General features: G+C 35.7%; 1 protein-coding gene across 1 annotated transcript; it reads left to right on the top strand.

Moving 5' to 3' along the window:
* Nucleotides 1-2,436: 2,436 nt before the first annotated feature.
* rsph14 (radial spoke head 14 homolog) lies at nucleotides 2,437-9,093 on the top strand. The gene is made up of 6 exons (XM_061917185.1): nucleotides 2,437-2,725; nucleotides 2,784-2,886; nucleotides 8,127-8,245; nucleotides 8,314-8,539; nucleotides 8,595-8,731; nucleotides 8,801-9,093. Exons 1-6 carry the CDS (start codon nucleotides 2,551-2,553, stop codon nucleotides 9,067-9,069), a joined length of 1,029 nt encoding a protein of 342 aa, XP_061773169.1. The 5' UTR covers nucleotides 2,437-2,550; the 3' UTR covers nucleotides 9,070-9,093.
* The last annotated feature ends 5,057 nt before the right edge of the window (nucleotides 9,094-14,150 follow it).

Here is a 14,150-nt window from a genome sequence, read left to right as displayed (position 1 = left end):
CCCATTGGAATTTTAATGAAGAAATGAGTGCACTTTTTTCTTACCTGTTTTATGAATCCATCACTCTTGATATTTATGGCAGGACAACCATGCATATGTGACTAGAAATGTAAATACAAGGATTGTATTGTTTACATGTTACAGCAGGGGTGTCCAAACTTTTTCCACAGAGGGCCGCACACGGAAACATGTAAACATGCGGGGGCCATTTTCATATTTTTCATTTTCAAACCATAACAAGAAATATGGATTTATTTTTTTAATCCTTAGGGGTCCTGGGGAGCATAGAGGGTCTCAGTCACTAAAATGTTAAAAAGTCAAATTATTATTATTTTTTATTTAATGCTTACAGTTAATATATCAACTTGAGGTTGATAGAAAGTAAAACAAATAAGGTTTTTCTGTCAAAGACAACTTTGTTTTTTTATAGTAAACTAAAATATGCAGTATTTAGATAGATAGATAGTACTTTAGGGGGCGGCGTGGCGCAGTGGGAGAGTGGCCGTGCGCAACCCGAGGGTCACTGGTTCAAATCCCACCTAGTACCAACCTCGTCACGTCCGTTGTGTCCTGAGCAAGACACTTCACCCTTGCTCCTGATGGGTGCTGGTTGGCGCCTTGCATGGCAGCTCCCTCCATCAGTGTGTGAATGTGTGTGTGAATGGGTAAATGTGGAAGTAGTGTCAAAGCGCTTTGAGTACCTTGAAGGTAGAAAAGCGCTATACGATTGTAGCTGAGATAGGCGCCAGCGCCCCCCGTGACCCCAAAAAGGAATAAGCGGTAGAAATGGATGGATGGAAGTACAACCCATTTATCATTTATTTATTGATTCCTTCAGGTGAGTTCCTTTATTTAACAATTAAAACCCTCAAAGATCAATAATGCAGGACAGCATTGATTTTAATTATTTAACATTTTTGAGTAATCACAGTGAAAAGTCAAATTAAATCCTACTAAATAAATATATTTGAGATCCAAAAGGTTCCCCACTCATAAAGTGATTCATTTTTATTAGTTTTTTGTTCACTTTTAACACTTAAATTTCAGGATCAACTTCCAATATATCTGCCGATTTTAAGTTTGAACTATTATTTTGTGTGTTTTATGCTGTTTTGTCTAAACTTTGATGTTTTTATATGGCAACCACACAACACATGCAATATTTTTTGCACATAAAACATTTTAAAGTGATCATTTTTAAGTAATAATTCATTATAACAGATTTTTTTGTCTTTTTTTTTCTCCATCCATTTTCTACCGCTTATTCCCTTTGGAGTCGCGTTGGGCGCTGGTGCCTATCTCAGCTACAATCAGGCGGAAGGCGGCGTACACCCTGGACAAGTCACCACCTTCAATGTGGTATAGGCGGTATAGCTTGGTTGGTAGAGTGGCCGTGCCAGCAACTTGAGGGTTGCAGGTTTGATTCCTGCTAGTCACTGCCGTTGTGTCCTTGGGCAAGACACTTCACCCACCTGCACCCACACTGGTTTATATGTAACTTAGATATTGGGTGTCACTATGTAAAGCGCTTTGAGTCACTAGAGAAAAGTGCTATATAAATATAATTCACTTCACATCATTTTTAAGTAATAATTCATTATAACAGATTTTTTTGTCTTTTTTTTCCCATCCATCCATTTCTACCGCTTATTCCCTTTGGAGTCGCGGGGGGCGCTGGTGCCTATCTCAGCTACAATCAGGCGGAAGGCGGCGTACACCCTGGACAAGTCACCACCTCATCGCAGTCATTTTTTTTTTAGCAATGGGGAAAAAAGAAAACTGCCCGCATGCCAGCTTTGTGTCAACATTGCCACTTTTTCTCATTAGATTTCACCTCATTACACTATTTTAAAATGTTTTTTTCTTCATTTTTGCAATACTATCAATTTTGCAATTTTTGCAGAATATGTGGCGGGCTAGTAAAGGATTAGCTGCGGGCCACAAATGGCCCCCGGGCTGCACTTTGGACACAGCAACATAAGTGCACTACCACAGCTGATGTTGATGTTTGACTTCATTACAAGTCAAGCCATCTGACATATTTCTGGTTATTATCATAACAAAGAATGGTAACAGTAAAAAAAAATGCAGTTAGCCTCGTGATGCTAGCTAGCTTAGCATTGATATTTGACTTCTTTACAGGTCAAGTCATTTGACATAATTGTGGTTATTTATTTGCTGACAGGACAATATTGTTATATATTTATTATTACAACAACAATGAATGGTAACAGTAAAAAAGCAGCATTTGACGCTAACTAGCTTAGCATTTGATGCTAACTAGCTTAGCTTAGCATTTGACGCTAACTAGCTTAGCTTAGCATTTAGCCCAGTGGCTGATAATGAAATCATTTTCCAAAAGAAATGACGTCACGCACTTTGACGACAGAATGACGCAATTCCAAGGCGTCATGAGGTGTTTACAGTGGTTGCCAGGCAACGGTAGTCATGTGACCCGCGCGTAGGAGCAGTGACGTCACAGTCGAAGCAGCCCCTTCAGCAAGAGAAGACTTGGTGCAGACTTCCTCGCTGCTGCGGAGCCGGACTCAAATGACGGGAGTTCATCTCGACCCCAACCGGGCTCCGGTGGCCTTCGGGCGGCTGGCCATCCCGGAGCTCTTCTCCCAGCTGGAGGAGGCCGACACCGGCAAGAAGCTCCGGGCTCTGGCGTCCCTGTGCGACCTGACCCACGACCCGGAACGCCTGTACCAGGTCGTCAGTGAAGGTACCTGCTGGTCCCATCGTGGCCCCCGGTTGGCCCTCACACCTGTTGGCTTTTGCAGGCTTTCTGGGACACCTGGAGGCTTTGTTGAAGGACCAAGAACCAGCAGTCCGAACCAGAACCTGCGAGCTGCTCCACCTGCTGACCAGCCACAACATCGGCAGGTACCGCTGCTCGCCAGCAGGGGGCGCCACACACCTTGAAAGGGCGCCCAAAGTGGGGCCCCGGGGCCATTTTTCATTTCATGGTGAAATTGGTACTAACAGAAACTTCCAATCCAGAGCAAACAGAAGAAATGTCAACTTAAAAAGTTCTTATTGCTCAAAATAATGATAATAAATCAAAGTCAATCGGTGATTTATTCAAAGCTCCAATTACTTCACATCAACTAGAGTCAACTTCTCAACATTTTGGGGCAGAAAACAGTGTTTCGCCCTCATAAAACATTCTTTTCTTTGACAAAAAAGGACATGAAACAAACAAAATAATCCCAAAGAAAAACAATAATAAAAGGCAATTCACAGCCAGATTTTAAGTTGATCTCAACATTTCAGCAATGAAGTAAAAATGTAAAGAAAGTATGACTTATTTTAAACGTTTTTGGAGTGGCACATTTTTTTAAAACTGTCATTATTCAAAAATAATAACAAAGTCAATGTTGTTATTGACATGTTCAAGGCATCAATTACTTCACATCTAATATTCCATTTTTAAATATCTTCTGAGGAAAATATTGCATATTTTGAGGTTTTGGCCAATATTTATTTCTGACAAAAAGCTCATTAATTGTAGTTGACTAATAGATCAGAAGTCGATCTATAAAGACTTAAAAGTTAAATAAATAAAAAATAGTATGACTAATATTTAGCACTTTTTTGAGTGGGACCCTTTTGGGTCCCCAATCATTTTAGTGGGATTTTTTTTAATAACTTTCATTGTTTCAAAAATAATAATGAATGAGAGTCAATGTTGTTATTTACACATTAGCTCTTTTTTTTAAGTGGGACCTTTCTGGGTCCCCAATCATTTTAGTGGGATTTTTTTTTATAACTTTCATTGTTTCAAAAATAATAATGAATGAGAGTCAATGTTGTTATTTACACATTAGCACTTTTTTTGATTGGGGACCCTTTTGGGTCTCCAATCATTTTAGTGGGATTGTTTTTTTTTTACAACTTTCATTGTTTCAAAAATGATAATGAATGAGAGTCAATGTTGTTATTTAGACATTAGCACTTTTTTGGAGTGGGACCCTTTTGGGTCCCCAATCATTTTAGTGGGATTGTTTTTTTATAACTTTCATTGTTTCAAAAATACTAATGAATGAGAGTCAATGTTATTTACACATTAGCACTTTTTTTGAGTGGGACCCTTTTGGGTCCCCAATCATTTTAGTGGGATTGTTTTTTTATAACTTTCATTGTTTCAAAAATAATAATGAATGAGAGTCAATGTTGTTATTTACACATTAGCACTTCTTTTTAAGTGGGACCCTTTGGGGTCCCCAATCATTTTAGTGGGATTTTTTTTTTATAACTCATTGTTTCAAAAATAATAATCAATGGGAGTCAATGTTGTTATTTACACATTGGCACTTTTTTTTTAGTGGGACCCTTTTGGGTCCCCAATCATTTTAGTGGGATTTTTTTTTTTTATAACTTTCATTGTTTCAAAAATAATAATGAATGAGAGTCAATGTTGTCATTTACACATTAGCACTTTTTTTAAGTGGGACCCTTTTGGGTCCCCAATCATTTTAGTGGGATTTTTTTTTTATAACTTTCATTGTTTCAAAAATAATAATGAATGAAAGTCAATGTTGTTATTTACACATTGGCACTTTTTTTTGAGTGGGACCCTTTTGGGTCCCCAATCATTTTAGTGGGATTTTTTTTTTAATAACTTTCATTGTTTCAAAAATAATAATGAATGAGAGTCAATGTTGTCATTTACACATTAGCACTTTTTTTGAGTGGGAACCTTTTGGGTCCCCAATAATTTTAGTGGGATTTTTTTTTTTTATAACTTTCATTGTTTCAAAAATAATAATGAATGAGAGTCAATGTTGTTATTTACACATTAGCACTTTTTTTGAGTGGAACCTTTTTGGTTCCCCAATCATTTTATTGGGATTTTTTTTTAAATAACTTTCATTGTTTCAAAAATAATAATGAATGAGAGTCAATGTTGTTATTTACACATTAGCACTTTTTTTGAGTGGGACCCTTTTGGGTCCTCAATCATTTTAGTGGGATTTTTTTTTTAATAACTTTCATTGTTTCAAAAATAATAATGAATGAGAGTCAATGTTGTTATTTACACATTAGCACTTTTTTTGAGTGGGACCTTTTTGGTTCCCCAATCATTTTATTGGGATTTTTTTAAAATAACTTTCATTGTTTCAAAAATAATAATGAATGAGAGTCAATGTTGTTATTTACACATTAGCACTTTTTTTGAGTGGGACCCTTTTGGGTCCCCAATCATTTTAGTGGGATTGTTTTTTTTTTTATAACTTTCATTGTTTCAAAAATAATAATGAATGAGAGTCAATGTTGTTATTTAGACATTAGCACTTTTTTGGAGTGGGACCCTTTTGGGTCCCCAATCATTTTAGTGGGATTTTTTTTTTTTACAACTTTCATTGTTTCAAAAATGATAATGAATGAGAGTCAATGTTGTTATTTAGACATTAGCACTTTTTTGGAGTGGGACCCTTTTGGGTCCCCAATCATTTTAGTGGGATTGTTTTTTTATAACTTTCATTGTTTCAAAAATACTAATGAATGAGAGTCAATGTTATTTACACATTAGCACTTTTTTTGAGTGGGACCCTTTTGGGTCCCCAATCATTTTAGTGGGATTGTTTTTTTATAACTTTCATTGTTTCAAAAATAATAATGAATGAGAGTCAATGTTGTTATTTACACATTAGCACTTCTTTTTAAGTGGGACCCTTTGGGGTCCCCAATCATTTTAGTGGGATTTTTTTTTTATAACTCATTGTTTCAAAAATAATAATCAATGGGAGTCAATGTTGTTATTTACACATTGGCACTTTTTTTTTAGTGGGACCCTTTTGGGTCCCCAATCATTTTAGTGGGATTTTTTTTTTTTATAACTTTCATTGTTTCAAAAATAATAATGAATGAGAGTCAATGTTGTCATTTACACATTAGCACTTTTTTTAAGTGGGACCCTTTTGGGTCCCCAATCATTTTAGTGGGATTTTTTTTTTATAACTTTCATTGTTTCAAAAATAATAATGAATGAAAGTCAATGTTGTTATTTACACATTGGCACTTTTTTTTGAGTGGGACCCTTTTGGGTCCCCAATCATTTTAGTGGGATTTTTTTTTTAATAACTTTCATTGTTTCAAAAATAATAATGAATGAGAGTCAATGTTGTCATTTACACATTAGCACTTTTTTTGAGTGGGAACCTTTTGGGTCCCCAATAATTTTAGTGGGATTTTTTTTTTTTATAACTTTCATTGTTTCAAAAATAATAATGAATGAGAGTCAATGTTGTTATTTACACATTAGCACTTTTTTTGAGTGGAACCTTTTTGGTTCCCCAATCATTTTATTGGGATTTTTTTTTAAATAACTTTCATTGTTTCAAAAATAATAATGAATGAGAGTCAATGTTGTTATTTACACATTAGCACTTTTTTTGAGTGGGACCCTTTTGGGTCCTCAATCATTTTAGTGGGATTTTTTTTTTAATAACTTTCATTGTTTCAAAAATAATAATGAATGAGAGTCAATGTTGTTATTTACACATTAGCACTTTTTTTGAGTGGGACCTTTTTGGTTCCCCAATCATTTTATTGGGATTTTTTTAAAATAACTTTCATTGTTTCAAAAATAATAATGAATGAGAGTCAATGTTGTTATTTACACATTAGCACTTTTTTTGAGTGGGACCCTTTTGGGTCCCCAATCATTTTAGTGGGATTGTTTTTTTTTTTATAACTTTCATTGTTTCAAAAATAATAATGAATGAGAGTCAATGTTGTTATTTAGACATTAGCACTTTTTTGGAGTGGGACCCTTTTGGGTCCCCAATCATTTTAGTGGGATTTTTTTTTTTATAACTTTCATTGTTTCAAAAATAATAATGAATGAGAGTCAATGTTGTTATTTACACATTAGCACTTTTTTTGAGTGGGACCCTTTTGGGTCCCCAATAATTCTAGTGGGATTTTTTTTTTATAACTTTCATTGTTTCAAAAATAATAATGAATGAGAGTCAATGTTGTTATTTACACATTAGCACTTTTTTTGAGTGGGACCCTTTTGGGTCCCCAATCATTTTAGTGGGATTTTTTTTTTTATAACTTTCATTGTTTCAAAAATAATAATGAATGAGAGTCAATGTTGTTATTTACACATTAGCACTTTTTTTGAGTGGGACCCTTTTGGGTCCCCAATAATTCTAGTGGGATTTTTTTTTTATAACTTTCATTGTTTCAAAAATAATAATGAATGAGAGTCAATGTTGTTATTTACACATTAGCACTTTTTTTGAGTGGGACCCTTTTGGGTCCTCAATCATTTTAGTGGGATTTTTTTTTTTTATAACTTTCATTGTTTCAAAAATGATAATGAATGAGAGTCAATGTTGTTATTTACACATTAGCTCTTTTTTTTAAGTGGGACCCTTCTGGGTCCCCAATCATTTTAGTGGGATTTTTTTTTATAACTTTCATTGTTTCAAAAATAATAATGAATGAGAGTCAATGTTGTTATTTACACATTAGCACTTTTTTGGGAGTGGGACCCTTTTGGGTCCCCAATCATTTTAGTGGGATTTTTTTTTTTTATAACTTTCATTGTTTCAAAAATGATAATGAATGAGAGTCAATGTTGTTATTTACACATTAGCTCTTTTTTTTAAGTGGGACCCTTCTGGGTCCCCAATCATTTTAGTGGGATGTTTTTTTATAACTTTCATTGTTTCAAAAATAATAATGAATGAGAGTCAATGTTGTTATCGACACATTCAAGGCACCGATGAGCTGGATTGGAATGTTGCTCATACTGGGACACAAGTGGACTCTATTATGTGACGCAGTGATACTTGTCAGCCAGCAGGAGGTGCTAGTCATACTCTATTATGTGACGCAGTAACAGTTAGCAGCCAGCAGGAGGTGCTAGTCATACTCTATTATGTGACGCAGTGACAGTTAGCAGCCAGCAGGAGGTGATAGTCATACTCTATTATGTGATGCAGTAACAGTTAGCAGCCAGCAGGAGGTGCTAGTCATACTCTATTATGTGACGCAGTAACAGTTAGCAGCCAGCAGGAGGTGCTAGTCATACTCTATTATGTGACGCAGTAACAGTTAGCAGCCAGCAGGAGGTGCTGGTGTAAAGATGGCTGTTCTTCTGCCATCAGACACGCCCTCCTGTCGTCGCCCCTCCTCCCTCGCCTCGCCCTGCTGCTGGACGACCCGTCGGCGCCCTGCAGGACGCGCGCCCACCGCGTGATGAACAGCCTGGCGGTGCTGCCCGCAGGTACGCGCGGTGGGGTCACGTGACCGGAGAGGGCGGGGCAAGTGACGCGGGAAGTGACTTGTTTGCAGGCGCTGACGCGCTGCAGTCGCTGCTGGCCAAGCTGATGGCGAAGGTGGAGGAGGCGGAGGCGGAGGAGGAGGTGCAGGCGCTGCTGTTGTCCACGCTGAGCTGCGTCACCCGCCAGGACGCCCTCGCCGCGCTGGCCTGCCGCGGCGTGGCGCTGGTGGCCTGCAAGCTCTCCCACGCCTGCTCCGACATCCGGCGGGAGGCGGCGGGGGCCATGATGGCGCTCAGGTGGGTCGGCCGGCGCGCGGACCGTTGCCATGGCGACTGACTCTCGCCCATGCAGCGTTCCGGTGGAGGGGAAGCGTCAGGTGTGCGAGGCGGCCGTCCTCCCCGTCCTGGCGGGACTCCTGCGGGACCCGGACGTGGACGTGCAGGCCAACGCGGCGGGCGCCATCATGAACGCGGTGGTCATCACCACAGGTGACGTCCGCCCCCCCCCCCCCCCCCCCCCCTCTTCACCCCCTCACCCTCTGCGTGTGGCCCCCGCAGGCAAGCGGCAGTGCCTGGACCTGGACGTGCTGCCCGTCCTGCTGGACCTGGTGTGGGAGCGCAGGAAGGACGAGGACGAGGAGAGGAAGAGGAAGGCCCTGGTCCTCTACTCGCTCCGAGCTCTCACCTCATTGGCCGAGGCTCCTGAGGGCCGGCGCCGCCTGCTGGAGCAGCTCCCCCTGCTGGTGGGGAGGACCACCCCCGAGGACGACCCCGATGTCTGCAGAGCCGCAAAGACCGCCGTCAGCGTGGTCACATGGTTGCCCTGAGAGCCAATAAAAAGTGTGATGGAATGTTGCTGTGGTCTACGTCCCTGACGCCTGAAGAGGGCGCTAGACATGGAGCCGCCAGCTCCATGTCTAGAGCTCTCTCACACTCTCCATGGTTTGAGCGAGCAGAGTTGGACCAGGCGGCTCTGATTGGCTGCTGCCAGCGTGGGGTCATGTGACAATGAAGTAGACGTCTGATTGGCTGAAGTGATGCCTTCAAAGACTCATTTTTAATGGTTGACCTGCCATGCTCAAAAGATGACAACACCCGTCATAAATCTATCTATCTATCTATCTATCTATCTATCTATCTATCTATCTATCTATCTATCTATCTATCTATCTATCTATCTATCTATCTATCTATCTATCTATCTATCTATCTATCTATCTATCTATCTATATATATATATGTATGTGTGGGGAAAAATCACAAGACTACTTCGTCTCTACAGAACTGTTTCATGAGGGGTTCCCTCAATCATCAGGAGATTTTTATATATATACATACATATATATATATATATATATATATACATATATATATATATATATATACACTTACATCTATACTGCCATATACACATATATTTCACACATACACATCTATACATAAACTATATATACACATCTATATCTATACTTACATATACACAAACATCTATATCTATCTTACATATACACAAACATGTATATCTACACTTACATATACACAAACATCTATATCTACACTTACATATACACAAACATGTATATCTACACTTACATATACACAAACATCTATATCTACACTTACATACACACAAACATCTATATCTACACTTACATATACACAAACATGTATATCTACACTTACATATACACAAACATCTATATCTACACTTACATATACACAAACATGTATATCTACACTTACATATACACAAACATCTATATCTACACTTACATACACACAAACATCTATATCTACACTTACATATACACAAACATGTATATCTACACTTACATATACACAAACATCTATATCTACACTTACATATACACAAACATGTATATCTACACTTACATATACACAAACATCTATATCTACACTTACATACACACAAACATCTATATCTACACTTACATATACACAAACATCTATATCTACACTTACATATACACAAACATCTATATCTACACTTACATATACACAAACATCTATATCTACACTTACATACACACAAACATCTATATCTACACTTACATATACACAAACATCTATATCTACACTTACATACAACCAAACATCTATATCTATACTTACATATACACAAACATCTATATCTATCTTACATATACACAAACATGTATATCTACACTTACATATACACAAACATCTATATCTACACTTACATATACACAGACATCTATATCTACACTTACATACACACAAACATCTATATCTACACTTACATATACACAAACATGTATATCTACACTTACATATACACAAACATCTATATCTACACTTACATACACACAAACATCTATATCTACACTTACATATACACAAACATGTATATCTACACTTACATATACACAAACATCTATATCTACAGTTACATACACACACACATCTATATCTACACTTACATATACACAAACATCTATATCTACACTTACATACACACAAACATCTATATCTACACTTACATACACACAAACATCTATATCTACACTTACATACACACAAACATCTATATCTACACTTACATATACACAAACATCTATATCTACACTTACATACACACAAACATCTATATCTACACTTACATACACACAAACATCTATATCTACACTTACATATACACAAACATCTATATCTATCTTACATATACACAAACATGTATATCTACACTTACATATACACAAACATCTATATCTACACTTACATATACACAAACATGTATATCTACACTTACATATACACAAACATCTATATCTACACTTACATATACACAAACATGTATATCTACACTTACATATACACAAACATCTATATCTACACTTACATACACACAAACATCTATATCTACACTTACATATACACAAACATGTATATCTACACTTACATATACACAAACATCTATATCTACACTTACATACACACAAACATCTATATCTACACTTACATATACACAAACATGTATATCTACACTTACATATACACAAACATCTATATCTACACTTACATACACACAAACATCTATATCTACACTTACATATACACAAACATCTATATCTACACTTACATATACACAAACATGTATATCTACACTTACATATACACAAACATCTATATCTACACTTACATACACACAAACATCTATATCTACACTTACATATACACAAACATGTATATCTACACTTACATATACACAAACATCTATATCTACACTTACATATACACAAACATGTATATCTACACTTACATATACACAAACATCTATATCTACACTTACATACACACAAACATCTATATCTACACTTACATATACACAGACATCTATATCTACACTTACATACACACAAACATCTATATCTACACTTACATATACACAAACATGTATATCTACACTTACATATACACAAACATCTATATCTACACTTACATATACACAAACATCTATATCTACACTTACATATACACAAACATCTATATCTACACTTACATATACACAAACATCTATATCTACACTTACATATACACAAACATCTATATCTACACTTACATATACACAAACATCTATATCTACACTTACATATACACAAACATCTATATCTACACTTACATACACACAAACATCTATATCTACACTTACAAATACACAAACATCTATATCTACACTTACATATACACAGACATCTATATCTACACTTACATACACACAAACATCTATATCTACACTTACATATACACAAACATGTATATCTACACTTACATATACACAAACATCTATATCTACACTTACATACACACAAACATCTATATCTACACTTACATATACACAAACATCTATATCTACACTTACATACACACAAACATCTATATCTACACTTACATATACACAAACATCTATATCTACACTTACATACACACAAACATCTATATCTACACTTACATATACACAAACATCTTTATCTACACTTACATATACACAGACATCTATATCTACACTTACATACACACAAACATCTATATCTACACTTACATATACACAAACATCTATATCTACACTTACATACACACAAACATCTATATCTACACTTACATATACACAAACATCTTTATCTACACTTACATATACACAGACATCTATATCTACACTTACATATACACAAACATGTATATCTACACTTACATATACACAAACATCTATATCTACACTTACATATACACAAACATCTATATCTACACTTACATACACACAAACATCTATATCTACACTTACATATACACAAACATCTATATCTACACTTACATACACACAAACATCTATATCTACACTTACATATACACAAACATCTATATCTACACTTACATATACACAGACATCTATATCTACACTTACATACACACAAACATCTATATCTACACTTACATATACACAAACATCTATATCTACACTTACATATACACAGACATCTATATCTACACTTACATACACACAAACATCTATATCTACACTTACATATACACAAACATCTATATCTACACTTACATATACACAAACATCTATATCTACACTTACATACACACAAACATCTATATCTACACTTACATATACACAAACATCTATATCTACACTTACATATACACAGACATCTATATCTACACTTACATACACACAAACATCTATATCTACACTTACATACACACAAACATCTATATCTACACTTACATATACACAAACATCTATATCTACACTTACATACACACAAACATCTATATCTACACTTACATACACACAAACATCTATATCTACACTTACATATACACAAACATCTATATCTATACTTACATATACACAAACATCTATATCTATACTTACATACACACAAACATCTATATCTACACTTACATATACACAAACATCTATATCTACACTTACATACACACAAACATCTATATCTACACTTACATATACACAAACATCTTTATCTACACTTACATATACACAGACATCTATATCTACACTTACATACACACAAACATCTATATCTACACTTACATATACACAAACATGTATATCTACACTTACATATACACAAACATCTATATCTACACTTACATATACACAAACATCTATATCTACACTTACATACACACAAACATCTATATCTACACTTACATATACACAAACATCTATATCTACACTTACATACACACAAACATCTATATCTACACTTACATATACACAAACATCTATATCTACACTTACATATACACAGACATCTATATCTACACTTACATACACACAAACATCTATATCTACACTTACATATACACAAACATGTATATCTACACTTACATATACACAAACATCTATATCTACACTTACATATACACAAACATCTATATCTACACTTACATACACACAAACATCTATATCTACACTTACATATACACAAACATCTATATCTACACTTACATACACACAAACATCTATATCTACACTTACATATACACAAACATCTATATCTACACTTACATATACACAGACATCTATATCTACACTTACATACACACAAACATCTATATCTACACTTACATATACACAAACATCTATATCTACACTTACATATACACAAACATCTATATCTACAAGGACACATCTACATGTAAAACTACACATGTAAATGTTTATATAAGATAGCACGATAACAAAAAAGTCGTCTAATCAAATAAGTTGTTTTTGAAGGCCACGCCCCCCTGCTCTTAGTGGACTGCTCCCCCCCACACGCGCGTTAAATGAGGTGGGCGTGACTTTGTTTTTGAAGGCCACGCCCCACGCGTGTTAAATGAGGTGGGCGTGACT

This window comes from Nerophis ophidion, linkage group LG01, assembly GCF_033978795.1.
Source record: "Nerophis ophidion isolate RoL-2023_Sa linkage group LG01, RoL_Noph_v1.0, whole genome shotgun sequence".
NCBI lineage: Eukaryota > Metazoa > Chordata > Actinopteri > Syngnathiformes > Syngnathidae > Nerophis > Nerophis ophidion.
This window is presented reverse-complemented; position numbering and strand designations above follow the sequence as displayed.